This window comes from Pseudomassariella vexata, assembly GCF_002105095.1.
Source record: "Pseudomassariella vexata strain CBS 129021 chromosome Unknown BCR38scaffold_9, whole genome shotgun sequence".
Lineage (NCBI taxonomy): Eukaryota > Fungi > Ascomycota > Sordariomycetes > Amphisphaeriales > Pseudomassariaceae > Pseudomassariella > Pseudomassariella vexata.
In genome coordinates, this window is record NW_024467964.1 from 406,337 (window position 1) to 434,269 (window position 27,933).

A 27,933-nucleotide genomic window follows, 5' to 3' on the forward strand; every position below is an offset into this window, starting at 1 on the left:
CGTCTCGACACTAATGAAGGCTATGTTCAAACACGAACACGAGATCAAATACCTGCAGAGGGGTAATGTAATCTGAACTGCATCTCCTGTTCCTAGTTGGTCTTGCGACTTATCTGTTAGATATACACATCAATACATATCAAAGTACATGGTATGGATGGCTAGCTCGTACACAATCTTACCTTGACGATGTCGAAGGCTCGAGAAATCCCGTTAGACGATGGTGCTAAGAGTGAAGTGAAGGGCGTGAGATATTGTTGAATTATACACTTCGAGTTTGTGACACCAAGCTCTGGTGTAGCTTGATAAGTGCTATGATCACATTTGGGTCGTCGGGACTCAAATTAAAGTAAAGATGCGCTGCAAGGAGGAAGACCGGCAATGTAACAGCAGCTGTAAGCATGTCGTTCGTGCAGCGTTACTTGGACATAGTCACGGCTATATACTACATATGCATCTAGTCTAGAATATGTTGTTAGTGATGGGTCTAGTCCTTAAATAATCACCCGTCGGGCTTCGGAACTAGGACCGGCCTGTATCGGCATCAAGCTGCGTTCTCCATACCAGACTTTCGAGAGCATGACCAACTTTCCACCTCATCCGACGAGACTTCACGGATGACCCCCAACCTGCAGCCGGAATGAAAAACCAGGACGTCACACAGACTTTGGTTGAGTCTTTCAACGCTCTTGCAGATGAGGTGCAGAATTTGAGCGATAGGCAAACTGTGCTGGAGCATAAGTTGCGATACGCTCACGAACAGGTACGTACGTGCCATGATGGATCTGCCACTGGGCATAATCCTGTTTCCTTTCTTGCCTCTCATGATGAGATACTTTAGCTCTAGATCAAGAGCTGCCATTGAGATGGCGATGACCGACAACATTTACTTTGAAGTTCCTGACCATTGCGATTCATATGTTACTTGCTGGGAAAATCCATCAGGCAACGAGAAGCTGACATTTGTCACTACCTACAGTTCCAATACTTTGCCGACCGATATGCACCTGGTGCAGCCCAGGAGATATCAGAGACTCTGGTGAACCTGCAGCTTCCTCCTGAGGCGCATAATCAATCTCTTGCCAATACGAACGTGGTCCCACTTCCCCGACGGAAGTCGTCCGACTCGAAACATCAAATTGCTTTGATCATCCGGGAAGGAAGACGTGCGGCATCATCACTCACAGACTTCAGCAAGAGCAGTCGGTCCAGCCGAGACACTCTTTCCCGAACGACCTTGACGACAATGTCTACCATCCTTGAACAAGATTTTACAGTGGAGGGGAAGAAGAAAGGAACGCTCGGCTGTCCGTTCACCCGACCAGCTTCGGAAGCAGGCGATGAGCAGAGCGGCAGCCAGGCTAAAACCCCAGACCCCAGACCTCACCAGTCGTCAGACCCTATTTGTGCTGCCATGTTGGAGGATACAGGTTCGCAGCAAGCGCCTTCGGCTAATGGTACCTCGAAATGCCCAATCCGCTACATGGACCAGCACTCACCCGAAGAAATCGCACACTACCTAGAAACACACAAGCATGAGCTGCCACGTAGCCACGAAGTGTGTGTCCGAAGATACCAGAAGAACGAAGACCACATCAGGAAGCTGGATGCGAAGTATGGCAACTTGGTCAACATGGTGGAAGGGTTGGGCCGCATCCATCAACCCATGCTGCCCGAGCAGGACACTCAACCGCAGAGCAGTTTGGAGAAGGGATCGCATGACCGAGTGGAAACTTGGGCGCAGACTGTCAGTGCGAACGCTACCAACGACCCCGACCAGGCTGAGTTGATAGCCGAGCAGCGCGACGAGGACGACGAACGTCAAAGCCACTTCGATCGGCCACTGAAAGAAGTACGCGTAGGCGAATCCCCAAGCAGGCCGTGGGGAATTCCTATACCAATATACGGCTCGCCTTCTATGAATGGCGAGGAGCACGGGCGGCCCGAATCACCACCCCCTGCACCGGTGTATATGCCTTCTTCCACTTCACGGTCTGGACACCCGGAGACGCCAGCCAAGACGGGGAAATGCCCTTTCGACCACACGAAAATGCAGTTGAACGGGTCCAATCCCGCTATGCCGAAGACGGAGGAGAAGGGTTCTACTCGACTGGGCGATGCTCGCAGCAACCAGCCCTTCACTCCCGCTACGCTGGCCCACCACGCCCCTCTTCCGCCGGGAACTACACCAGGGCAGCCCACATTCATCAACGCGGCCGACGTACCGCGCGGCAAAGGCACAAACCCGCCGGCGATGCTGTTCACAGGCCCGGTCTTCATAGGGTATCCCATTGAGCAGGCAATTCAATTTATGCAGCAATTCCAAGGACAGCAGTGAGAGCCCCGCTGGTACGACATCAGGGGCCTTGTGAGCAAGTGGCTCTGGTTTTAGGTGTTTTAAGCGAGGGATGCATTTGAGGAGTTTCAGTGTTGTATTGTTATTTATGAACTTGAGCAATCATTAGGATCGGCGTTGGCGTTGGCGTGGTACCACTACTCCTTTTGGACTATTTGCTGAGTAACGATACCCTTCGACTTTGTTTTTGTAAATATATTGTTTGAGATCGTATACAGGCACATTTCACTGTCATATTTTCCCTTATGGGGGTCCACTGATTCGCCACTGTCTGAGCATCTCTCATTTGTCACAGGGCCAACACTTAGGGACGTATTAGAGTAGAAAAAGTGATATTCCAGCACAGTATAGAGCCATCTTCTGCCTGTCACATTACTCTCTTAGGTCTCTCTTATTGCGGTTTCAACATGACATTAGTAAATAGCGATACCGATCCGCGGCGAGGCGTCTAAATCATCCACAAGATACTACTTACCATACCCAGCTCGACTTAGGTATGTCGGACCCTTTGCATGGCCATGGCTTTCACATTCCAGCCATGATTCGAGCTTGTCGGGCAAAGGCTGCCACGGTTTGGCATACCTGCGTAGCGGATCGTCCTCGCATCCCATGACTACCAAGTCGTATGTCATCTACGTGATCATAGCCCGTTGGGTAAACCGTCCAGGCGGTAGGCAGAGGGAGCATTGTTTAGTTGACAGGTAGAGAGTATGAGCTTAGCCAAGCACCCAGTGCCTCCTAACCAAGGTTCACTGTTCTACAAACTGCTTCGATTCCCGTGTCAAGTGTCCAGGCTCCGCCAAGTGACTTTCATTTGTTTACAAGTCTGTCTGTTCCCTGTCATCTTTCACCCCATCCCTAAGCGCGTCTCTATCCGTCACATCCCGGTACTCAAGCTCAACACCATCTGTCTCCCACAGCGAAATGTCATCATCATCCATCAATGCCGCCGCATCCACCTCGCTCTCTCTTCCCAGAGTGCCCTCTTCCAGATCCTCATAATGAAACTCATTAATTCCACTATCCCGGCCCCCTCTCGCCGTGTCCTCCCTATCCAAGTCCTCTGCCCTCGCCATGGTCCGGCGGTAAATAACCAGCCCAATGAGCACGCCCAAGACCCCAAACAGCGCCATGCTCAAGTAGTTGATCGCCTTGTCGCCCGCGGTCATCTCGTCCCCCGTCTCCGCCAGCAACGCCAGCCGACTCCCGATGAAGACGAGAATCAGCAGCTTGGGCGTCGCCATGGCAGTCGCGAGCGCGAAGCTCAGCAGGCTCACGCTGGGGATCGTAGCCAGGAACCCATTGCTCAGACTGTACGGCAGCGGACAGAAGCGTATCGCCGCCAGGACCAACACCCCGTCGTGTTGCAACACGTGCCCCAAAGCTACGAATCGCTTGTCCGTGCCCACGAGCGCGTGAACATACCCACTAAATATCCCCCTGCTCGTAAAGAACGCGGCTGTGGAACCGAGAATCGTAGAGCATGCCACGATGGGCCACCCGCCCGGGAACCCGTACACGAATCCCGCAATGGTGACAGAAGTGCTGTATCCGATTATGGGCGGAAACGCAGTGCAGAATGACATGAGGCCTACAAGGAGCCACCCGGCCGGTAAGTTACGCCATCCCTTTGCGATGGGGGACAGGGCCGCGAAGATGCGGTGCGAGTAGACGAGGGCCAAGACAATGACGACGAAGATAATGACGCTGGCGACGCTGGCGATTATTCGTTGGAGTGGAGACAAAGATAGGTAGACTTTCAAGGAGCGATTCACAAGGTCCGTTGAGGTTTGCAGGATGCGGGCGCCGAGGGGAGCGTCGGTGGAGGTGGGGCGCGAGTACGGGGTTGAAAGACGGCGGTTTGCGCCGGATCCTGAGCGCGTGCGGGCCCAGGGCGGGAGGGGGCCGGGTGTTGAGGTCGGAGAAGGGGAGGAGGTTTCGAAGGGGGATATGGGGAGGGAGAGCGCTTGCGCGGTCGAGATGTAGTCTGCTGGCATGGTTGCGGTTCGATAGGGAGGTCGAGTTGTTGGTGGTGATGGTTTGGCGTTGTTTCGGGAGCGTCGGATTGAGGTTCAGGTTGAGATGTATGCTACCGAGCCATTCTTCCAGTGACGGGGCATGTAGATGATGCGAAAGCTATTCCAACACAATACTATTATAAATGATGTTCAGCTTGAGGGATCTGTCTTCTTGTGCGACGGGGTTGCCAGCAAGCTTGTTGGTGCAATGCGATGTAAGACGCCTCAACATAGCCACATTCCCACGGTCCAAAGTTTGCTGACCTTGGAAGTGCCGATGAACAGCTGAACACTTGGGCTGAGTTCCACGAGTGTACCTAGTACGGTAAAAGTCCAATTCGATTCATGTTTCTTGTCTGGACGAGGTAGGCCGAGAGCAACTTGATCGGGCTTCTGATGGTTAAAGAGAGATGTTTCAAGCATGCAACTGCAATTCAAACATGTCGCATCAGCCTGACACGCTGAAAAGCCAACTACATCATGCAAGGGCGGCCCGTGGCCCTGGGTCGTCGTCGATCTCCAAAAGCCAAGGATCTACCCTTGTCGGCCTCGGAAACGCAACGAGCAAGCCTACCTGGGAACAAACGGAGGACATGCCAAACCGTCGAGGTGCCATAGTTCATTCCTTAGGTTCTGATGTTTGAAGAAAACCACGCCTTCACAATCCTGCCACTACCACACACACCTCATCGAGAACACATGTATAGAGCTGTCAGTCCATAATTCTAAGCTGAAGAATACATACATGACCATGTTTTTTCGCCCGATTATTTGGGACTAAGCATACGCCACCACCAAATAACATCCAAGTGACGTCTCAGAAATTATACCCGTCGTTCTCCTTTTCATCTCTCCGAATCGTTGGCTACAAGTCCGGTGGTTTCGTTTGCTACATGCGGTAAGCTATATTTTATACATAGTGTAGAATTGGTGGCCTAAGGTCATGGTGAGGTACACATGAGATCTGTGGTGCCCGTGTTGTGCGGTTTGGACTCCACCTTCATATCCCTTCATCTTCATATGCAGCCGGCATGTCAGTACCAGTGCGATCCCGCCCATAGTAGATTACCAATACTTTCGAGAGCTAGCATGTGTGAGATATCTGATGAAGGATCCAGTGTGTGTCTCAGATTGTGAAGTTGCGACTTTGGCGCTCTCTCGTCATGTCATGCGCCATCAAATATCCCTATTTCGTAGATGACGTACATGCTTGCTTCAGTAAACGTAGAGAAGCCTCGGAGTATTCATTTTGTCTTAGGGAGCAGTCCATACCAGTGACCCATTGAAGTCGACGCCTCTGCGCCAAAGAGACTGGCAGTTGTGCCATTCGATCCAACATGCAATCACCTAAACACGTAATGGGTGCTTCTGGAAAGCCTCCGAGGGGGCAAACACTTCACCTCGCCCCCTTTGATGAAGCCTAAGATGGCCCAATATGGCCTGCGGAGTAACTAGAACCTGTGCATTTCAACATTGCTATGCAGCCACACGTGCTTAGCAAAGGTGAGTATACGTGCACTCGACGAAGAAACGGAGAAGCATGATCCCAAAGGGAAGCCTTACGGCTCATCGTACAATAGAAGATGACAATCCCGGGTCAGACGGTATAAGGCACTACAGCCTTAAAGAGGTCAAAGTTAAGGTCCAAGTCTTGGCTTCATGTATACGCCAGAGAACCCATCCAGCTTCTGGGTTTCATTATCAGAAGCCCCGGCCGCCTCGACATCGACAATGCCCAGTCAAAAAAAAACGCTTATCGTCCAAATGATGCCCGAGTTCGTCCACTCCACTTCAATGTAGAATCTCTGCGAGAAAAGATCTGTAACCCGTCAAGTCGATATAGGTCTCGGATCTATCGGCAGCGGTACCCGATTCTTCCCCTAAACATCTAGATTTCGCCGGTGCTGTCAATTTGTACTTCCCATCCTGAAGGCTGTAGCAAGCATATGTTTGTCAGAGGCCGAACTTGGCCACCTACTCTACGTCACTGGTAGGCGCTGATGGTGGTGGGTTTACGTTGCACGGCTCTCCAGGACAGTGAGAAAGCTACCTCGAGAGAACCCTAATAATCTGTGTCATGCGATCATTCAATCCACTGGCTCGTGTTACCTGCTATGGCGAACGTATACATGTACTGGCGTCACATCGTCACAGGACAGCCACAATTATTAATCTAGGAAACTTTATTGGGAAAAGCACTTGTGACCTAACCACAAAGACAATGAAATGGCAGCCGGATGACAACCAGCCAACCAGCCTTGCTTGACAGATAACCGCGCACCTCTGATGCAATATTAGGTGCTAGATACCTGGCCACAAACAACCCCAGATGCATCATAGTTTTCGTGCCTACCGCTGGCTGTCTACTAAAATCAGTAGAACGCAGCAAGTGGCACCAGGCCCCCTCCTGTCTATCAGACCCGAGAGCCCAGTCGGGGGCTACACCAACGTCGATGTGTGTGGTGTATCCCTTTATGCGATGGCAAAATGAGAGAACTTTTGTGTGGAACGACGAGTGTTGGTGTCTTAGATGAGATCGGCAACGTTCATGGGCATCTCCTCGATTTGGGTGCTATAGAATTGCTCGATTTCTCTCATCATGCGGACGTCCTCGGCGGTGACAAAGTTGATGGCGACACCCTTTCGGCCGAATCGACCGCCACGACCGATGCGGTGGATGTAGTTCTCACGGTTGGCGGGGAGATCGTAGTTGATGACCAGGGAGACCTGCTGAACGTCGATACCACGGGCAAGCAGATCAGTGGCGATGAGGACACGGGAAGAACCGGATCGAAACTCTTTCATGATAAGGTCACGCTGACCCTGATCCATGTCACCGTGCATGGCCGAAACGGTGAAGTCACGAGCAGTCAGCTTATCGGTGAGCCAGTCGACCTTTCTGCGGGTGTTGCAGAAGATGACGGCTTGGGTGATGGTAACGGTTTCGTAGAGATCGGAAAGGGTGTCGAGCTTCCACTCCTCCTTCTCAACGGCAATGTAGAACTGCTTGATACCCTCAAGGGTAAGCTCGTCCTTCTTGACGAGAATGCGGACGGGATCACGCATGAACTTGGTGGTGACCTCAAGCACGTCCTGGGGCATGGTGGCTGACAGAAGAACGACCTGGGTCGACTGGGGCAGCAGCTGGAAGATGTCGTAGATTTGCTCGGTGAAACCACGCTGAAAACTTGTTAGAAGTCTAGAGTCATCAGTTGCCAGTCCTGGCAGCACTTACAGAAAGCATTTCGTCAGCCTCGTCAAGGACAAACATCTTCATGCTGTCAGTCTTGAGGAATCGTCGCTGGATCATATCGTGGACACGTCCCGGGGTGCCGACAACGACCTGGGGGCCGTCCTGGAGGGCCTTCATGTCATCACGGACGCTGGTTCCTCCAATGCAGGCGTGGCACTCAATGCTCATGAAGTCGCCAATGGCGATGACGACCTTCTGGATCTGCTGGGCCAGCTCACGAGTGGGCGCAAGGATCAGAGCCTGGCAGGCCTTGACGTTGGGGTCGATCTTCTGGAGAACGGAGATGGAGAAGGTGGCGGTCTTGCCGGTACCAGACTGAGCCTGGGCGATGACATCGTGACCTTCATTCCAAATTAATCTTCCACCAACGTAAAATGGTATCGAATTTATTGCTTACCCTTGATGACGGGCATGATGGCACGCTGCTGGATAGCAGAGGGACGCTCGAAACCGTAGGCATAAACACCTATACATAGTCATGTCAGCCCCTCTATCTTCAATTGGGATCGTATCTTGGCGGGGTAGGGACGTACCTCGGAGGAGCTCAGCCTTCAGGGCCATCTCATCGAAAGAGTCGACGGTCTCATCGTAGTTAGATTCGATCTGGCCTGTAGAGAAGGGGTCCATGTCAGTCTTGGGGCTCAAGAAGTTAAGGAGGTTGTGCGATGATCGGCGACAGGCTGCGACCAGCCACCAGCAGCCAATAACACAAAGCGCATCGGCAAAATATATGAAGGGAATGCACCATACCTTCTGGAACATCTTCCAGACCTCCTTGAGCAGCCATATTGGGTGGTTACGAGATAGGACTTTCTAGATCGTCGAGACCTAGAAAGTGCGGGATCGTGGATGGTGGGGTTGGGAAGGAGAGAGATTTGCTTTGCGCGAACCGCCTGCAGCAAAAGAAGCCCTGCGACAGCAGAAGCAGAGAACTGAAGAATGCGAAAAAGAACTGGATTGATGCTCTCGAATACGGAGAGCAATACAAATCTAGTGGAAGTGAGTTCGGCTGTTGTAGTGTTTGATGGTCTCGGTGAAGTGAGGAGGGAAAGGACCAAGCCTACAAATACTGGACAGAAAAATTTCGTAAGTCGCAAAAAAACCGGCTAGTGCGCACAGTGCTCAGATACGGACAATGGTGGGCGTAGCAATCAATGCCTGATAACGCCTGACGCAACAATCAGGAGCCAGGCAAATAAAATCCCGAGTTATTCTACGTACCGTCTCCATTGGCTCGACTCGATGGTGGTCGCCTCTCGCCCAATTTATTGGAAAAATTTCTTTGTGTTCTCTGAATCATTGTCTAGCACATGGCAGGTGAATTTCTTGGGGAGTTTTATTCACTTGGTCGCTACCATTTACTGCTAACCACGGCAACACCAGCACATCACAAAGGCTTGCAGCCATACTGAAAATGCTGCTCTCGCCAGATGGGTTGGTCAATGGGGCGAGCAACCTTGGTGGCGCCATGCATGGTGTACATGCAGTTCACGACGCTCATGAATCTACCATTGAGTCATCAGAGGTCATACCAGTCCATCCTTTGGGAGTCAAGCCATTGGGGAATCAATATTTTGCTACTGGTCCAACTGCACGGCAGGCACTGGGTTCTATTGGCTGCATGCCGGATGAGATGATCCTACAGTTACTCGAATATCTGGATGCACAGTCATTAAGAAATGTGGGCTCCACTTGCAAGTTCTTGAGGGCATTCTGCCATTTGGAAGAGCTGTGGAAAGCATTATTCCTCGAGTAGGTTGCATTCTTTCCAGAGAACTAAAATTTGTTCCGTGGTTCATTAGTCTGTGACTCAACCATTGTGTTCAAAAAAACAAAAACAACACAAAACTGGGTGACTCAACACACTCAGCACTAACTATGGCAGGCAACACTGAACGGATCACCACTGGACGTCCATCTTCAGGGGCTAATGTGGCAACAGGTTGCAAACTGCTAGTCCTGGTCCGCCGTCCTGGAAGGGTTCCTGGCGAAGCACCGTGCTGCAGCTCCCAGCTGAAGCGATAGCCCAGGTAGAATGCAACAACGTATTCTCAGATGTGCTTCACAGGCCCTTTGAATGCAGTCATATAAGGTTGAGCACCTACATTTCTGACATCCCCCGGGAAAACCAGATTACGCGACTCGAAAGTCTCACCCACGACGAGTTCGAACGCAAATGGAGTGACAAACCGTTTATACTGGCAAACTATATCGAGGCCTGGCCAGTCTATAAAACTTGGAGTATTGATGGGCTGGGGAAACGGTACCCAGACGTCAACTTCAGGGCTGAGGCGGTGGACTGGCCATTTTCGGCCTATCGCACTTATATGGACAAGAATGACGACGAGAGCCCTCTATACTTGTTCGATAAGGAATTTGCGGAGAAGACGGGAATTGATGTTGGTCAGCATGAAGGTGCAGCATACTGGCCGCCCGAGTGCTTTGGCGAAGACTTGTTCGAACTGCTTGCGGAAGAACGACCGGCCCATCGATGGTTGAGTAAGTGACTGTTCTTGCAAGTGTCCCGAACAACTGTAATCAGCTTTTCCACTCCGGCACACTACCCAAATTCCCTTGAACTCGATCTGATATGTAAACAGTTGTTGGACCAGAAAGTAGTGGATCTACTTTCCATAAAGACCCCAACGCCACCTCAGCCTGGAACGCCGTCATTCAGGGGTCAAAATACTGGCTCATGTTCCCACCCTCTGTGCCTCAGCCTCCTGGTGTGTTCGTTTCGGAAGACAGCAGCGAGGTTACCAGTCCTCTGAGTATAGCCGAGTATCTCCTATCATTCCATGCGGAGGCTCGCAAGACCGCAGGGTGTTTGGAAGGTATTTGCAGGGCTGGTGAAGTCTTGTTCGTACCGAGTGGCTGGTGGTAAGTCTTTTCCTTTCTGTATTGAAAACACCTTGGCCTTTGACGGATCTCGGAACCAACTGATGATCGTTTTCACTGACCTTTCTTAGGCATCTGGTAGTCAATATTGAACCAGGTGTCGCCCTCACCCAAAATTTTGTAACGAAGTCGCAAAAGCATCTGACGCAGGTACTGTCTTTCTTGAAGGACAAGCCAGATCAAGTCACAGGCTTTAGCAGGGATGTAACCAAGCCCTATGAATTGTTCGTCGAGAGGCTCCAAGAGAAGCAGCCGTCGTTGCTCAATGAGACGCTTCAAGAGATGGAACGGAAGAGCGCAGGGAGGAAACGGAGATGGGAAGAAGCAGTTGGCTCAAATGCAGAGGCTGACAATGCGTCTGGTGGATTCAGCTTCGGCTTCGGCGCCGATGATGATGACGATATTCCTTAAGAGCTGCCACCGCCGCCGATCTAGTAGCCAGCACCAGACCTTGCTGAGGAATCTGCATCAACGCCCACTAAGCGGCCATGGATGTTGGGATATGTATTGAGCGAACTCTGGCAGGTCCATAGAATGCATGCCTGTCTCCTGAAATAATGAATCGCTTACGGGCACGCAACACAGCAGTTCAAGCTCAGCGTCTCATCGCAATGTCAGCTTACAGTCGTACACAGTCAGTATCAGTGTAACGGACATTCCGCTACCAGGTACTTACATAATTGTGGGCACACTGAACATATGGGTCAAACGTCTTCGGTATCGCTTCGAAGCTTCATTTGAATAACTCTACTACATACACGATGCTCTTCAAAGTCAAATCGTGCTTGATGGCGGTTGTCTGCCCACATCCAGATATATACTGCCTCAATAGCGGTTCAAAACATCAGAGAATCAGAGGTGGCTTTCGGTGTATTATGTAGTAGGAATGCTTGGCGTCTGACCCAATTGTCTGAGGATGGTGGCCAATGGCAGCTCTGACAGGATGGGTTACGGTTGGCGGGAAAGCACGTACCAGCGGGGCAAGACCCAGCATCGCCCGACCCCAAGTCCCCGTTAACTCGTCACTTGCATCAATAGCCACTGAGCAACAAGACAGCTCCAAACATCACCAGCTGAACGAGACTCTGAACCTGTTGCTCGTATTACCCAGCCATACCGCCTCTGTATGCCGCTCGACAGAAGCGAAGTTACGCTCGAATACCGCACCATGCACCTCTCGTCATCCTTCAGCTAGCGACCCCGTCTATTCTGTTTTTTTTTTCTTCTCGTGGGTGTTTGTCTGGGCTTAGATCGCATCCCTTTTTCGAGTCGTTTCACCTCTGCAACCCGAGTGCTTACCCAGCTAGCCCTATGTTCTGCCTTACGGAAGTACGCGTACTAGATATATATCTTCATCACTTCCGACCTACGTGACCTCAACCGAACGTTTATTCTGCCATCGCCCTCGCCGTCCTTATCCTCTCCCTCGTCGTCTTCCTTCACACCGTAACACAGGCTCGCCAATATGGTCTCCGACGAGACTTACGAGCTATGCCTTCCCGTCCTGCAGGATTCGAGCCTTGAGGAGGAAGACAAGGCGGATAAGCTGGAAGATCTGCTGAAGAGTGAGACAAATTTGGGCGGAACTAGCCTAGAAAATGCGGTGTTGGACGTCTTGTGGCGGTATCGCGATGCAGGCGGCAGCGCGGCCTCGCCTCCCCCGATACGACAGACTATACTGCGTCGCCCTTCTCCAGCTTCTTGGAGGGGCGCTGCAACTCCTATGTCAGGCTCGCCGCGACTTGGAGTGAGCCCCCTGGCTCCTCCAGGCTTCGTCCCGACAGCGCTCAGCAGGACCAAGTCATCAGGTGTCTCGCCTTTCTCGTCTCCTCGACCGTCTCCGCGTCTCGCTTTCGTCGCTCCGGCGATGCCGCACAGTCCGAATCTTAATGCCTACGAGTTTGCGCAAGCTGATACCAGCCCAATTCAGGAGGTATTTGGCGACTTTCAAAATGCCAACGTTGATTGGCTCGTCGACGATGATGCCCTTAGCGTCACCTCCTCTATCGGGACACCAAGCGGTCTGAATGCCGCGGCGCCCGAGTACGTTTCTGCTATAAACGCGCAACAATCAGATATGACTCCATACGATATGCTTCGCTCCATACTGGGCCAGTCGAAAACTGACGCCGAGATCGAGGGGGCTCTGGCTATGCACGGCTACGACCTCAGTGCGGCCATAGCAGCCATCATGGATGCTCAAGGACAAGACCCGTTGAATGCCTCAGCTCTCACGCCTGAAGCCAAGAGTATACTCATTGGCAAGGCCATGATTCCGGATCCGCGACCAGCTACACCTTCAAACCAGCAGAAGTCGGGCATTATATGCAAATTCTACCTGTCTACGGGACAATGTCTTCGTGCAGATTGCCGCTTCAGTCATGATCTCAGTAACCATATTTGCAAGTGAGTCAATCTTTGGGGTAACAAAGCTTTGATGGAACGCTGATCATGATATCTAGATACTGGGTGATGGGCAACTGTCTGGCTGGTGATACCTGCATCTTCTCCCATGATCCGGCCCACCTTATGAATCGACTTACAGTGGACGGAGGCAGCGCCCCTGGCACGCCTCCCCAAGCAAAACTGCAAGTGCAAGACTACACCTCGTTTCCTGCTCTGCGCCCAGCGACTCCAGAGCTTAATCCCAACGCTGCGAGCTTCAATTATCCTAGTCTAGGCATCACTCCTCCACCCGGACTGAGACCATTACATGACCATCCCAGGTCACGGCCAGGTAGCAGGCACCAGACTAAAGACGGATTGAGCGCGCCATCTATCGACGACAATGATGCTTTCCCATCCCTTGGGTCCGCTTCAGCCAAACCAAATAAGAAGCACCACGGCAAACGAGGGGGTCATGGACATGGCCACAAGGAGAATTTTGCGCCTAGTTCATTGGCCGATATCGTCAAGATGTCGCCGTCGCCAACCCCTGTACGACAAGATGCGAAGAAACTTGGCCGCGGCGGAAATTCTGCTGTGGCCAAGAGTGGCGAGAACAGCGCTGCTGCACAAGTCATTCCAAATCCCAAACACATTCCGTGGCTAGAGACTGGAGATCGAGCCAACAAGGCATATCTGAAGGCTCGACAGGAGGCCATCAAGCATGGTGGCCTCCGGAACAAGTTCTTGCAAAGGTGTGTCACTCTTGCAACGTGCTTGGAAGTCCCGAATGCTAACTCTCTACGTAGCGCTGCTCAGGCTTGGAATCGAAACGACGCGCGGGCAGCGAAGGCTCTTAGTCTCCGAGGTCAGAGCGAGAACGATCTTATGCGGAAAGCTCATCGCGAAGCCGCCCGCGAGCTTTATGAGGAGCGCAATAAAAACACAGGGTCCAGCTTGGAGATCTTTGTCGACTTGCATGGACTGCATCCCGAGGAAGCCGTCGAGTACCTGGAGCGCATGCTCCTCGACAATAGCAAGGAGAGTAGGCCCGTCTACGCTATTACTGGTACGGGCCACCACAGCAAGAACGGCAAAGACAAGGTGGGCAAGGCAATCCGCAATTTCCTCAACGAATGGCGGTACACTTATCGTGAGTTCTCGGTTCCTGGTGACCGGAACAGCATGGGTGGGATTCTTGGGATTGATGCCCGCAGCTGGGACAAGTCGCTTGCAAGGGATGAGGCTAAGAAGGAGGAGCCTGAGGAAGAGGTTGATATCCTGAGTCAAGGGGTCGAGATTGGGGATGGCAAGGTCAGGCTGCTAGTTAGAGACCCCCCTAAGGGGCCCAGTGGGAACAGAGCCAGGTAGTGGAATCAACAAAGGAGTAAAATTCTAGATACATTTATTAGTTCTCTTTCTGTGATGTACTAACAGACGCTTCATGCGCTAGGATTATCAAATTTCGAGCCAGTGGGCTCAAGGCGGGATCCCGTATGAGGTGTGAAGCGCCTCAAATCCCAAGTGATAAGCTTCCAGGCTCTGGAGTAGCGGCAATGCTAACTAGTGATACCTAATTCAAGAAAGACCTCACAGAAAGAAAAAACCATACCCTTGATACGCTTGCTAACCCAGCAATACTCGTCCGCAACCCAAACAAACAGGTTGTCCCAACATGGTGACCATAAATAATCTGTGCTGGACTAACGCAACTACACTTTCTTTGTGAGACCATCCACCGCTTCACTCAGCTCAGAAGCCGACGCAGGAATAGAGTTTTCTAAGTGCCTAAGGAAACGGTCCACGTTCGCGACTACGATGACAGCAGAGGGTCTCTTCCAGCGGTAATTAACCGAGGTCTCATAATAGTAGCTCCGCCGCTGGCTGCATCTTTCACATCTCATCCTCGTCATAAACCTGTCGGCGCCTACCACGTAGTCGTCCGCCCAATTCTCGTCTTGCATGTAGATCTGCGTGCCAGCCGCGAATTTCTAGTTCTCATAGGTTGACAATATCCAAACCGCGGTTTCGACATCTTCGGTAGGAAAGAAAAGTTCAGTATGATTGTCGACACACGTCACACGATCATCACCGCTTTCATAGGTGGTAAATTCGGAGTACGCTAGAACATGTTGACTATACACAGCGAGCTCAAGCCAAAGAAAAAAGCTCGCCCCAAATCGCAAGGGGGCCCATAGGGTCGACACGCAGGAGCAGCCAGTATGCGGTCCTCTTCCTGGAAGGACCAGTTGTCGTCGCAGTTGTACAATTATTCCGAGGTTCAACTTAATTCCCTTGATGGCTTATGAACTCAGTTCGAGTCCAGGAAAGGGGGAGAAGACCAAGTCATTGTCGAGGGGTTGTGGCAAATACTCGAAGCAAGTGATATTTGGATTCGCATCGAACCCGTTCGTTTGGAAATATCTCCACGTGAAATGTTAACTCTGCCCTTCAATTCCGGGTGCGGGTACTTCAGTGCTGTTGGAACACCTAGTACGATGTCTCTGCTTTACACCACGCCAGCCGCTTCTAGCCCCCACAATGCTTCTGCGACGGGGGCTCTCCAGGCTTTCTAGGGACTTGGGTGTTGACGACACATGGTAGCTTGGACCCATTGCGATGCTATAACGTGGATCATACCGTCGTCCGGATCAAATTCATCTGGACAAATTATGATGTGCCCACATTCCCCTTCCGGATCGCGAGAGAATGCTTAGGTGGTTTCGTCGCAGTTGTATCTCGTCTTGACCAGCCCCATGCATTGACAAGATCATCAGAATTGGCACTGTCACACTCGACTAAGAAGCTATATTTCTCAACCATTTGGGGCTTTGGTGGGATCTCTACTGCAGCTATGATGAACTTGTCAACACCACAAATGCGGCACGAACGTCCAGCTGGTTTCCAGGATGGATTATTGTTCGGCTGCCAAAAGGATATTCGGTGATGATAGTGGCGATGTACGTCCATTCTATTGCGGAAATGTTTTGGTTCGCAAGTCAGCTGTTGATTACATCAACACGAAGTCCCATTCCTGCTATCTTTCATCACGTTGCTTCCTTGAATAAGGGCCCCTGCAGACTTTGAACAGTGATGCTGAGGATATTTAAGAGGCCAGGGTTTAGTTCGAACTTCGTACCTTCTCTGTGGGTGACTGGTAAGGGACTTTGGGAAGGTGCCCCTGAGCGCCCAGACGCCCAGACGCTCATTCCATCCTAAAAGGGAGGCGGCATCCCACCGCATGGAAAGTGCAACCAGACTTTGCGTCTCATCTTGAAGCACCTCCGGAGACCCCAAGTTCCTGTTGGCCTCATCCCCTCCAACACTCAACGTTCTTGCCGACAGCAGCTTTGTCAGATCTGGGGACACTCACAGACATACACGCGCACACACAAAAAGTACCGGCCCGGCGTGGACCTCCACTGCTGGAGGTCAATGTGTACAGACACCTGCTTCTAGTCCCTCACCTTGGGTGGCAGGAACGGCCCCTGCTCTCAACTATGGCTAGCCCGACTAAAATCACCCAGCTTGCTCGCTTGGGCGCGCTGCGACTTCGAGCAGATGAACTTGAGAGGCGCAATGCCATTCCTTCACTTGTGCAAAACTTGAATTGCCTAGACATCGAAAATCTGAAACACGGCCAGTCCCTTGCCAACGCCGAGCTTGGCGAGCACGACCACCGACTAGACAAGTTGCAAGGCCAGCTTGACGGGCACAATGACACACTTCGCGGCTTGAATGAAATGCAAAATGGCCTTGACAATGGATTCGCCACTCTCACCAAGAGAGTTGATCAGGGATTTGCCGCTGTCAACGAGAGGATCGACCAGGGGCTTGCTGCTATCAACGAAAGGTTTAATAAGCTCGAAAATCTTCAGAATGAGCACAACTCTCAAAGAACTCGGGAAATGCAGATCCTCGAGGAAGCAATCAAGTACATGAAGGAGAGAGTGACTGCTATGGAACTTCAAGCCAAAGGCTATGACGATAATTTCATAATGCTGAACTGCAAGCTCGACGATCAGTTGAAGCAGTTCGACGCTGACCGAAGTCGTGTGCTCGCTGTACCTGCAACCCAGGAGCTGGAGAAGTGGCTCGCAGAACTGAAGTTGCAATTTAGACAAGCAGCGCAACTAATCCTAACCAAGAAGAGTATGACGCAGGGTATGGATCTACTCATCGTTCGTTCGTATCATTGTACTAACGCACAATTCCTGTTAGCCCAGAGACCAGGCAAGCCCCCAAAGACAAGTGGAGCGGCCACAGCTGAGCGTCCTCGTACCCGGGCAGTCTCTCGTCGCGCCGCCGAGGCAGTTGCCAGAGCTACCAGAGATGATTACATGGAGCTCCATCTATCATCTATAGAGAGGAAATTACCTGAACGCATCCAACGCTACTTGGCCAGCTCCCGTGAGTTCATAGCCTTGGCTAAGACCCAGCTCCTCAAGAACGAGAAACGCTTCATCCAGACTTTCCTCGAGGCGCAGGACCCTGACATCGCGCATATCCTGCAGTACCACCTTTTCAAGAAGCGACGGGAGGTGACAAAGAGATCCAAGTCAAGCCAGCCGTCGGGAAAGGGCGTCATCATGCAAATCCATCTCAACAAGTTGACTGCGCATGGTGTGATCAAGACCTTCCAAGACTTGGACATAATCAAGGAGTTGGAGGTCTTCGAAACCCGGAAGAGAAGTCAAGTGAAAAAGCCTCAACTTCCGCGAGGCTGAACTTTCCCGTCCACATTTGTCGAACAACAGTGACTTCCACCGCAGTAACGAGTTGACCACAGATGATCAGGTGCCAAACGTTAATGGCTAGGCTGAACGAAGTGCCTTCTGTGCTACTAGCCGACGCGACGCAATATCTGTAAATGATCATGTTGGGGCGTTGATTCTAGGCCCGACATCGGTTGCTGGTGTGGGACGAGAACGGAACAGAAATTAGGAGTTTACTAGTGCGGCATCTACAACAGGTCGACAGCCAATGTAAGCAGAGCAATCAGCGAATTTTGTTCGCAGCTTCGACTAGGGAAACGCAAATAGGCTAGCTACTTAACTGCGCTACCAGGTCCTTTTGTACCACCTACTTGTTCCCATACTCAATACTTTTTGACCCAATGCTCCAGTAATGGTGGCTCATTATACAAGACTACCGTATTGATGAAAACTGAGCAGTTCAATGACTAGCAGAGAGCATCCTTCCTTACATGCTTAAACACAAGTTTCGAAAAAAGGGAATCAGAAAGTTGATCTTCTGATAGGGGAGAGAGAGCGCGGAATCATGGAAACCAGACCTTTCGCTAGAGGCTCAGCTTGTCTGTCTCCCCAGCCAATCCCGAGCGGTCCAAGCTAGTGTACTTGTTAATCCAGCCCAGAACCTCTTTATGCCAAACAAGCGAGTTCTCAGGTTTCAGGACCCACTGCCGGGTTAAGTTAGTGATTATAATCACATTTCCCCTCCCGACTCCAAGAAGCCAAACAATGTAACAGGAGAGAAAGGCGGGGCACTTACATGATTTTCGTCCGGAAACATCAAAAATTTCGACGGCACCTCCCTAGCCTGAAGAACATTGAACGCAGCCAAACCCTCCGTAATCGGCAACCGGTAATCGAGCTCACTATGAATGACAAGCTGCGGTGTGGCCCAAGCCGAGGTGAAGGCAGCCGGGTCCCACTTCTCGTACAGCTCGCGGCTTTCCCACAGGGTGCCGCCCATGTCGTGGACGGTGAAGAAGAGCTCCTCGGTAGCCCAGTCGTTCATAGTGCTGAAGACACCATCATGACAGACGAGGGCCTTGAACCGGCGCCCCAAAGGGTGCCCCTGAATCCAGTTGATCATGTAACCGCCGTAGCTGGCGCCCAGGGCGACAGCGTTGGTCGTGTCAACGTAGGGGAGCTCCGAGGTGATGTGGTCGAAGCAATTGACGAGGTCGTTGTAGGGCCGGCCGCCCCATTCTCTGGCGATGCCGTCCGTGAGTTCTTGGCCGTAACCCGTTGAGCCGGTTGGGTTTGGTAGCACGACGACGTAGCCTTGTTCAGCGAAGATGGCGGGGTTCCAGCGCGTGCTCCAGGATTCGGTCCAGGCACCTTGCGGACCGCCGTGAATAAGCATCGCTAGTGGGTATTTCTTGGATGAGTCGAAGTCGGATGGCTTCATTACCAGGGCGTGACACTTGTAGTCGCCGGCTCCGTGGAACCAGAATTCAGAGATCTGAGATTTCGAGAGACCGAACGACTTGCCCTGTTTCGAGCTAGAGGACACGAGAGTAATATCTTTAGAGTCCGGGTCAACAACGGAATAGGCCGAACTGTCGATCAAGGAGGAAGAAGTGATGAAGAGCCGGCCATTATGGGCAAGGTTAAAGACATCGCCAACGGCACCGTCATGAGTGAATGGTTCCGGGAGAGATTTGGCTTCCAAGGGGGACGAGGGCAGTCTAAAGAGAAGGCTACGCCCTTCCTTCTCTGCCGTCACGAAGAGCTCCGAGTCATTGTTGCTCCAGACAATGGCGTCTGGCCGCAGGTCCCAACCGCCTTCGCCGTCGTCCGTCTTGTAGAACTCTTGCACGTTGCTGAGGTCCTTGATATCGGGTATCAGGAGTAGGCGTGGCTTATCTGACTCGTATTGTTGATGGCGCATTCGCTTGAAAACCAATCGCTTCCCGTCATGCGAAAACACGGGCGTTCCGCTGTATCCTTGCAAGTTGCCCGTCTTGATGATTTGCGGCAGGGGTGGCTCTGCCTCGGTGAAAGTCTTTAGGGGCACGTAGTAGACGTCAGTCCTCGTCCATATCGCAGCATTTACCTCCGGGTGGTTCGAGATGAACACCAATCCCTCGTTGCTGATGTCGAAATCGGATGATCCTCCAAACGGGGGTACGGGACTCTCGAGTTTAGTCCCAGCCAGCGCATTCACCAACCCGGGCTCTTGGAGGGAATAGCGTCCCCCGTCCTTCTTCAGGGCACCATACCATATTGCTGACGTATTCTCAGTCACCCACGTATCCCAATGACGCACGAACAACTTCGTGTATACCTTGGCCGAGGAATGGGGCTTGGGCTCGTCGGCGGCGCTGTACATCTCCCCCGAGGGAGTCGCAAGGGCCGAGCATGCAATCGCTACCGTGTCATCACTGATCTTTTTGGCCTTCAGGTTTGATATCGCGCCCTTGAAGCTGCAGATCTCATGAGGTCTAGCAGAACCTCCATTAATAAGATTTTCACCCATCAGCATAGCGGACAGGCCCAACGCACTTAGAGCGCTCTTTCGTCGCATCCGCCATCATCAGACTGGACCCCTTATCACCACTCTGGACGAACACGAACTCGGTGTCGGAGACCCAAGCGGGGTCGGTATAACCCTCGGCATCGTACAAGGTGGTCGAGTTGCCCGTCTTGATGTCGAGAACTTTGAATGCGAAGCTCTTGGAGTGCGAGTCGAAGGAGTAGGAGGTTTCTAAGAATCTCCCGTCAGCTTGTCTTGTCCTCTGCTTGGGAGGAACGTGGCTTGTTTACCGGTGTACAGAGCTAGAGTGCCTTCTCTGTTCGGAATAGCAGCCGTACGACGGGGAGCGGAGAGGAGCACCTCTGGCGTAAACTTGGTCGCCACGAGAGTCATTATGAATTATTCTGTCAATAAATAGATTATAATCCAGAAAGTGTGACAACCACACCCAAGAACGTAAGTCCTGTTGGTGCTTTATAAGATAGCTGGGGCGGGAGAGCTGGGGCGGAAGACACACGGGTGCCATATCATCATCACCCCGCAGTGGAGATCTGCAGCGACTCTCGGGGCTTCGAGCTTGAGCTTGAGCTTGGAAGGGATCGAACCCCTCATTCTCAGGTGCCTGCCCGTAGTGGGTGTCAACAGTACTTCACCTAAGATCTGCATAAAAGGGCATTGACATTTGGACGAGGTGTGCTTGTCAGCTGTATTTATTTCAACATTCGTACAGTATATCAGCTGTATTCAAACCTAGTCAATGGCGGTTTGCAGCTACTTACCCTTTAAACGCCAATTTTACCCTCCAGATGCAAAAGAAGGTTGCGTATCTTAACTCAAGTATAGCTCGCATTCCGGAACTCCGTTCCAATGCAAGTTGGGTATCTAGTCAAACATGAAGAAAACAAAACAAACAAAGCATGATGCAGTATCGTAGAAAGGGCATGTGGGGAAACCACCTATCCGACTGCTGATAGTCTGCCAATGGGTCCCGAAGACACGAGTGTCGTAGTACTGCCTTGCCAATCGACTGTTTCCTAAATTCTGATGGACCTGTGGTCCGGTAAATAGTGCTAGAAGTTGCAACCGTTCATAATTTCTCAGTGCTCTTTGTCGTAGTGCGATGTCATCACGAGCAAGTGTTGACTTTTGTTGCGGACAAATTACTTGCGACCGTCAAACTTGTATTGCGGATCCCGCAGCATCGAAGAAAACGCCTGCAGAACACCTGCAAGCTGCCCAGAGTTGGCAATAGGTGCGACACGTTACTTGCGGGTGGCCCCAAAGTTGGTACGGATTTTCTTGATTTCGCGCGAATCGGTCTCGCTGTCTTCGTTGGTGGTGGCCTTCTCCTTCTCCTTGCGTTTCTTACTCGCACCGCCTTTCTTATCGGTAACGGACCCGGGAGTGGGCGCATTGGCAGGGCCACTGTCTTTGTCCTTGTTCGCGAACGTGGCGGAAAGAGGAGTCGGCGCGCCAGGTGTGGTGGCTCCAGAGGCGGGAGTCGCCGCGTCTTGCTATAACACAAATTCAAGTCAGTAATCGTTCGCTCGGGAAACAGAGATATCACATCAGTGCCGTACATTGTACGAGATGGAGGATCGCGAGAAGACGCGATTCTGCTCCGCGGTTCCAGCCTTGCGTCGCTGAGCTGCAGCACCCGTAATGCCTTTGGTGTAATTGTCGAAGCCGGTGAGAATGTTGCCGCTCGGGGTACTCTCAATGTACTTTCCCTCAAGGTCGGTGATTCTAGCCTCGACGAGGGCCTGCGGATGGGTACCGCCAGTTAGCCTTGCACTCACCCTACGGAACATCGAAAGATGACGTGGAGTCCATACCAAGTTGCGCACGAGATGGTTCTTCTGAGCGATGGCCTCTCTGACCTTCTGCTTCTCCTTTTCGTACTCAGGCATCTCTTTGGCGCGATCCACGGACTCGCCGTTGCCGCTGGCGGCCGGCGGCGCGTTCTCTGCCATGTCGAACCCTTCCAGCCAATATGAGCCTTGGACAACTGTTCGAGTCCAAGCTGGGGGATTCGGTAGCGCAACAGCTTTGAAGGCGGCAGGGAGGAGAAATCGAAGAATTCTCTGCGGAACGTATTCCTCTCGTCCAGCAAACTCGCCTGGCCTGGGAACTCGAGCTCGAACCTGAACACGACGGCGCCCGTCTGGATGTCGGCGTTTTCTCAACGTGCTGTATTGGAGATGGAAATCTTCGGGTGGAAGGTAACCTAAAAGAGGATGTGAAAGGCCTGCTTGCGATTTGCCGTGCGAGCCCTTGTTTTGCAAGTCCTGGAGACCAAGTTTGATTTCGTCCAGATGCGACGGCCACTCGCCATGAATGTCGCGGAGCAGCACGAATTGGGGATAATCGTGACGCGGCGGGCCTGTCTCGGCTTCTTCCGACTCGTCAATCCATCTAAAAGGAAGAAAGTCACGTGGTCAGCTATCATGCCTTTAAATATAAATGTACTCTCCACCCTTCTCGTTCCATTCGCATCCACGAACCGTTCCATCTGCTCTTCTCGCTCTAGATACTTGAAGATCCCTTCAAGCTCAAGCGGGGTGAGGTCATCATCAAGTTTGAGCATGTCGCAGTCGCGGCCCTCTTCAAGGAGATCAGCTTGGACTTTGACCTTCTCTTCAGGCGGAGCGCGCGTATCAAACCCGAAAATGTACCGAGGCGACTCGGACTCAGTAGCAAGGAATGCTTCAGCACAATCTCTGAAGCTCAGATGCTGGGAGGGATCTGCCAGAATTACGCAGCTTTGGGCGTTGGGAATGCCCTGAGGCTCCGGCTGTGGTGCAGCTTTTCTCCCGACACGGAGGCGATGAGCTTGCTGGCCTGGGGCAGGTGGCCGCTTGAGCTGCCTTTTCAGATTCTCCTGCGTTTCTTCGATGGTAGGTAAAGGTGGCTCGTGGGTGGGGGAAGGTGAAGGGGAGGCAGAGGCGGGTCGGGGCTGCGGGGCCTCCTTGGTGGTGAACAGTAACTTCCTTCCTGTGCAGCTAGCACGGGCGAACACAGGATGACCACCATGCAGCTCTCTTATGGTGACAACTAGGCGAGGCTTGTGGCCCTGAGTCACTTGCGGCCTGTTTACGCTGACGCCAAGGGGCATGGTGAGCAACTGCGGCAAACGGGCCAAGTGTTGAAGCTGGGGACGGTGCCAAGTTGGGAGGAAAGGGAGAGGGGGAAAGAGGGTCGAAGGTGGTTGCCAAATGAAGTCAACGAGCCTGTCGGAGATCTGGGGATGGAAGGATGTAAATGCAGATGACTATAACTGTGAGTGATGGCAAAGGTTGGTTGATGGCAGCACAGAGGGTTGGTGGATGCGCATTGACCGGTCCAGTGCGATGTTTACCAGCTTCTCAGAATTTAATCCTCTTCACTGTTTGTTCACATAAGCCTGGGCATCACGAGCGAATAGGTCAGTCGTCCCCTAAGAGCCCGGATCGTTTGTGATTACACTGCACAATGATTGATGCATGGGGCCTGGGTAACTGTCGCACGCAACAGCTGCTTTCCATGCCTTCCATTGAGTGGGATGTCTCCCTAACTCCGAGGGTAGGAGTTTCAATGTCCTTCGACAGTGATTTTAGTCTAGTATGGGAGATCTTGCGCAGCAGAGCTCCTAGGGCTACAAGTTCTATATCAGAATCAATATTGAAACTTTGCCATGGATATGTACAACTGGGTATATGGACACCTTTCGCTGTTATCTTCAGGCTGGCTACCATGGCATTCACTTGTGCTTGGAAAACGATAGATAGCTTGCAAGACTACATAACTCTCGAGATGTGTATATTAGATCTCGCGTTGTTCCAAGATATCCTTGTCCAGTTAGGTCTTGCACATATATTCACCGATAGAGGCAGTCTGACTGATAGACACGCCTAGAACAGCTTCACTCTAAGGAATGAGGCAGTGGCATACATTCACAGAGTTTTCCCTTGAGAAGCACAGTTATCTTCACCCAGGTATTACTTTTATTCAGTATTCGCAATATTGTGACTTAGTGCTTAAAGGCGTAAGGAACTATTGCTCCTACACACCACGACATATCCTCAATAATGTTGGAAAGTCACCCCGTAGACGCATATGTTGCGTGATAGCCCAAGTCGGCTACAATGGCAGCTCTGAGGAGTGTGAAGAGAATTTCAAAGCACTAGATATACTCATTCAGAATGTCTTGGAGTATTGGGAAGAGACACACTTATCTAAAAACAGCCCTTACGTTACTTCCTAGGTCAGCAGAAAGCTGATGTTAAGTCTCCCACTTCTTAGATATAAAAGTACTTTTGCAACCAGCAAGGATAATATAAGGTACCTAGGTGGCTTCTAGACACCGACGCACTCAATTATCCACTGATGAGAACAATTGGAGCAGAAGTAGAGCAACCTTTGCCGTCGATAAATAAATAGCTTTTTTCGTTATTCAGGACAGGCACGTAGAGTGTTATCATTCTACAAAGCATTCAACCCTGATTTTAGGATTTCCCAGGTTATCTTTATATTGAGGCACACAGCATCACTGTCGAAATGATTAGATAAGCCGACTGACTATATCTGCTTACTATACTGATATATTGGGATATACTATACTGTTTTGTTATTTGGTGCGCCATGTATTCAAACAACTTTACTGTGCTTAATGGTACAAGAACCCTCATGCCTTCCGAAAATGGGGGAAATGACAAGACAGAGGGGTCCCAAGTTAGACCCCATGAAGCATTTCTTAGTGAGCAGACTAAGAAAACCTCTGTAAGGGATCAACATGGATAGTTTTGAGCGTCCCTTCCCATAGATCTGGGTGTTTTTGTATGCATTCGGCTTTCCTCCGCAGATAGAATACTTCATTCACCCCGATCCACGCTATCTGAGGGATTCAACCCTCAGATGATGACTCTGTACAGATCGTGTATTGGTTACGATGCTCGATGCGCAGTGTGATGTGTGTATTGACTGCTCGGAGTGCTATGTAAGAAGTTACATCTAAGGTAGGTAGGCAGGTGCCGACCTTTTTATCTACACAAGCGATTTCACTGCCTTAGGCACCACCTCAGGCACCACCTCAGGCACACATATGGCGCTCAATCCCACACTATCCCTATTATCATATTTATACTCGGCTTGAATGCGTTATCTCACAACACATACAAATCCAGTCGTACCCCGAAATAATACAACAGTGATTGGCTATCAAGTTAGCAAGACTTTCAGTTTGTGAGTACTAGGTGTGGGACTCCGTATATTGTCCCCATCCCCCCTTCCCATAACCAATAAGATTTCTCCGGTCGGCGATATGAGCCATGTCAACGCAGAAATTTTTCACCAAGCGAGACAGGTGAGCTGATCAACAAACACTGGCAACCTGTCTGCGAAATAAAGAAAAGCAAGGCAACCTGGCCGAGCGGTCTAAGGCGCTAGCTTCAGGAAATATTCCAATAATGCTAGTCTCGCAAGAGGCGTGAGTTCGAATCTCACGGTTGTCATAAGAGAATTTCCTCAGCTATCTTTTTATTGGGCAGGCTAGGAGCCTGCGGCCACAGACATGTCTCACAACTTCCATCAGCAGTATAGTAGATCTGGTGGTGGTTTATATTATGTTCTTCATAATGGTAGTGAAATCAAGAGTAAAAACTATTGTCAGCCGCTGAAATGAATTAAACATTTATCTACCTATTGTGACGTGAGACCCTCTCTCAACGGGCCCGTAGCCAAAGCCATATCTGAAGAACAAGCTCACAGCCAGAAAGAAAGGCCAACTGGATTGTTCACCAGTTGTGCTAGGGTACAACTAGTTTGAGTTGTGGTGAAGGGGTGGTGGCAAGTCTGCATATGTCGCAATGATTAGCTTCAGCCGTTGACATTGCTACTGTTCGAGGTTCTTCTCATCTTCATGATCTTCTCCTTAAGAAGCCTTTCTCGCAGCTCATTGGCCTGTTGCTGTGGAGTTTTCGTGTTCTTGGTCTGATAACAGAGAGCAAGGTCAGTTTCTCAATCCAAGCGCATAGCAGAGATGAAGAAGCCCTATTATGAAGAAGAACGAACCTCCTCGGCCTTCGTAGTTGGCGGGTCGCGATTGGCGGGATGGTCTTTTCTGTCTTCATCTTCGGAAACATCAGCTGATTTGTTACGGGGGCGAGGGGAGTCTGAAGGATGCCTCCGCTTCGACGATGATGGTGGCTCATCTCTGGTTCTGGTTCTGGTTCTGCTCCGTGTAATCGATCTTCTTAATCTGCCATGGCGGTTCGGAGATGGGCTGCGGCTAATCAGTTCCCTTGTCGGCCGTCGTCGAGAAGTGCGACTGGGTGATCGAGAAGAAGATGAGGAAGGAGACCGGGTTGAGCGTCGGTGGCCTCGGCGGGGCGGAGATCTGGAGCGACTTAGGGAATCCGAGTATCGCCGTCTTTTGGGTGGCGGGGATCGCTTTCTGCCGCCTTCTGATTCCGAGGCGCTATCCGGCGATGAAGTGTTTCGTCTGCGACCATGTCTGCGAGATCTGTAGTCTCTGTCCCGCCCCCGTGATCTCGAATGCTTGCGGCTGCTTCGGTTCCGAGGAGGTGATCTACGCGAGGGTCCGCGTCGGCGGGGCGCAGAGCTCGAAGAGCGCGAACGCGAACGCGAACGGGACCGAGAAGAGTCTCGCGTGACCGGTGAGAGGGATCGAGTAGGCGAGCGGGCTCGTCGGCCGTCCTGGCGACCACCGCGGCGGGTTTGCGGCACATATCGGTCACGATCAGCGTGGAAAGAGGGTCTGTCTCTTCTCCTTGGTGATGACGATCGATCTCTGCCACGTCCAAATCCTCTGCTACGATCATCGAAGGCTCGGTCACCAAATGCTCGATCACCTCCGCGCCTTCCGCCGCCGCCACCGCTACCGCGCCAGTTGTCACCTCCGCGTCCGCCACGGAATCCTCGGTCTCGACGGTCTCGGTCTCGAACATCGGGTGCATCACGATCGCGATGCTCGTAATTCTCGCGGCGCAGCCGGGCCTCCTCGGCAGCCTTATCTGCCTCAAGCTAGTTCCTAGTCAGTATACATCAAGTAGAATGGTTTTGGCCGCGGCGTCAACTACCTTCTCTTGGATCAGCTCGAGCTTCTTGGCTTCGAGAAGCTCCTTCGGTACACCCTGGGGGCTGCTCTGAGCACTTAAACATAGTGACCATAGTTCTTTACAGAACGGTGCAGTATCCTTGTCGAGGAATCCGGTGAGTTGGATTTGCATGGACTTAATGTCGGGCTTTTACCATCATGGTCAGCAGTTGCACAGTTCCTACTTTGAAAAAGGGACAAAAGTAGACGTACGTATCGTGGGCCATCAATCAAATTGAAGCAGAGCTCGGTTACCACATCATCCTCTGAACCTAGAATCTCAGAGATCTTGCTGGCAATCCACCTGCAAGGCAAGGAGCTCAGTCAGCGCGGAGTCAAATCACGACGGACTGGCATCGACCGTTGGGCACTAACTTTTTCATGACCTGGAGGTTAACCTTTTGCATGTCCACCTTCTGGTTGAACTCGGGAGGGAACTTGGTGGCCCTCAGGAGTTTCGTGTCCACGCTGGAAGCCATGGCGGATATGTACGAGCTTCCAAGCTCAATGGGGAAAGACCTGTTTCCGTGAGCGTTATCGGCTGCGCGATATGCCAGAAGAAAAGAGACGCGTGACCTGGCTGAGTCAGATCGGGGTGAAGCGCGAGGTTGATTTCGACCGAGGATCCTAGTCGAGTTGTAACGAATTGCAGCAGAAATGCTTGAAATACGTAAGAACCTTTGGTGTGCAGAGAATGTCAATTGAA

General features: G+C 51.6%; 9 protein-coding genes and 1 non-coding gene across 10 annotated transcripts; 5 read left to right on the forward strand and 5 right to left on the reverse strand.

Moving 5' to 3' along the window:
- The first annotated feature begins 539 nt into the window (after positions 1-539).
- Positions 540-2,711, forward strand: BCR38DRAFT_437640 (uncharacterized protein). Its single transcript, XM_040860530.1, has 2 exons — positions 540-763; positions 980-2,711. The coding sequence occupies exons 1-2, from the start codon at positions 641-643 to the stop codon at positions 2,336-2,338; spliced, it is 1,482 nt and encodes a 493-aa protein (XP_040713976.1). The 5' UTR covers positions 540-640; the 3' UTR covers positions 2,339-2,711.
- Positions 2,712-2,740: 29 nt separating this feature from the next.
- BCR38DRAFT_437642 (uncharacterized protein) lies at positions 2,741-4,838 on the reverse strand. The gene is made up of 2 exons (XM_040860531.1): positions 4,639-4,838; positions 2,741-4,508 (listed from the first exon to the last, which is right to left on the reverse strand). Exon 2 carries the CDS (start codon positions 4,351-4,353, stop codon positions 3,175-3,177), a length of 1,179 nt encoding a protein of 392 aa, XP_040713977.1. The 5' UTR covers positions 4,354-4,508; positions 4,639-4,838; the 3' UTR covers positions 2,741-3,174.
- A 2,062-nt stretch (positions 4,839-6,900) lies between these two features.
- Positions 6,901-8,414, reverse strand: BCR38DRAFT_410587 (P-loop containing nucleoside triphosphate hydrolase protein; the record flags this gene model as incomplete). Its single annotated transcript, XM_040858481.1, has 5 exons — positions 6,901-7,554; positions 7,610-7,968; positions 8,025-8,093; positions 8,161-8,235; positions 8,378-8,414. The coding sequence occupies 5 exons, from the start codon at positions 8,412-8,414 to the stop codon at positions 6,901-6,903; spliced, it is 1,194 nt and encodes a 397-aa protein (XP_040713978.1).
- Positions 8,415-8,843: 429 nt separating this feature from the next.
- Positions 8,844-11,211, forward strand: BCR38DRAFT_437649 (F-box domain-containing protein). The gene is made up of 4 exons (XM_040860532.1): positions 8,844-9,379; positions 9,570-10,126; positions 10,228-10,507; positions 10,597-11,211. Exons 1-4 carry the CDS (start codon positions 9,042-9,044, stop codon positions 10,934-10,936), a joined length of 1,515 nt encoding a protein of 504 aa, XP_040713979.1. The 5' UTR covers positions 8,844-9,041; the 3' UTR covers positions 10,937-11,211.
- A 310-nt stretch (positions 11,212-11,521) lies between these two features.
- Positions 11,522-14,319, forward strand: BCR38DRAFT_437653 (smr domain-containing protein). Its single transcript, XM_040860533.1, has 3 exons — positions 11,522-12,931; positions 12,988-13,665; positions 13,720-14,319. Exons 1-3 carry the CDS (start codon positions 11,991-11,993, stop codon positions 14,279-14,281), a joined length of 2,181 nt encoding a protein of 726 aa, XP_040713980.1. The 5' UTR covers positions 11,522-11,990; the 3' UTR covers positions 14,282-14,319.
- Positions 14,320-16,419: 2,100 nt separating this feature from the next.
- BCR38DRAFT_437655 (uncharacterized protein) lies at positions 16,420-17,838 on the forward strand. The gene is made up of 2 exons (XM_040860534.1): positions 16,420-17,110; positions 17,288-17,838. Exons 1-2 carry the CDS (start codon positions 16,654-16,656, stop codon positions 17,635-17,637), a joined length of 807 nt encoding a protein of 268 aa, XP_040713981.1. The 5' UTR covers positions 16,420-16,653; the 3' UTR covers positions 17,638-17,838.
- Positions 17,839-18,209: 371 nt separating this feature from the next.
- On the reverse strand, positions 18,210-20,527 carry BCR38DRAFT_486420 (prolyl oligopeptidase; the record flags this gene model as incomplete). The annotated part of the gene is made up of 4 exons (XM_040864027.1): positions 18,210-18,329; positions 18,422-20,102; positions 20,164-20,365; positions 20,425-20,527. 4 exons carry the CDS (start codon positions 20,525-20,527, stop codon positions 18,210-18,212), a joined length of 2,106 nt encoding a protein of 701 aa, XP_040713982.1.
- An 869-nt stretch (positions 20,528-21,396) lies between these two features.
- On the reverse strand, positions 21,397-23,249 carry BCR38DRAFT_486421 (histone acetyltransferase subunit NuA4-domain-containing protein; the record flags this gene model as incomplete). The annotated part of the gene is made up of 4 exons (XM_040864028.1): positions 21,397-21,648; positions 21,715-21,897; positions 21,970-22,549; positions 22,639-23,249. The coding sequence occupies 4 exons, from the start codon at positions 23,247-23,249 to the stop codon at positions 21,397-21,399; spliced, it is 1,626 nt and encodes a 541-aa protein (XP_040713983.1).
- A 2,278-nt stretch (positions 23,250-25,527) lies between these two features.
- On the forward strand, positions 25,528-25,623 carry BCR38DRAFT_t211. The gene has a single exon. It is a non-coding gene; the product is annotated as a tRNA-Leu (tRNA).
- Positions 25,624-27,165: 1,542 nt separating this feature from the next.
- On the reverse strand, positions 27,166-27,706 carry BCR38DRAFT_345807 (PWI domain-containing protein; the record flags this gene model as incomplete). Its single annotated transcript, XM_040856208.1, has 3 exons — positions 27,166-27,375; positions 27,441-27,531; positions 27,603-27,706. The coding sequence occupies 3 exons, from the start codon at positions 27,704-27,706 to the stop codon at positions 27,166-27,168; spliced, it is 405 nt and encodes a 134-aa protein (XP_040713984.1).
- Positions 27,707-27,933: the final 227 nt, after the last annotated feature.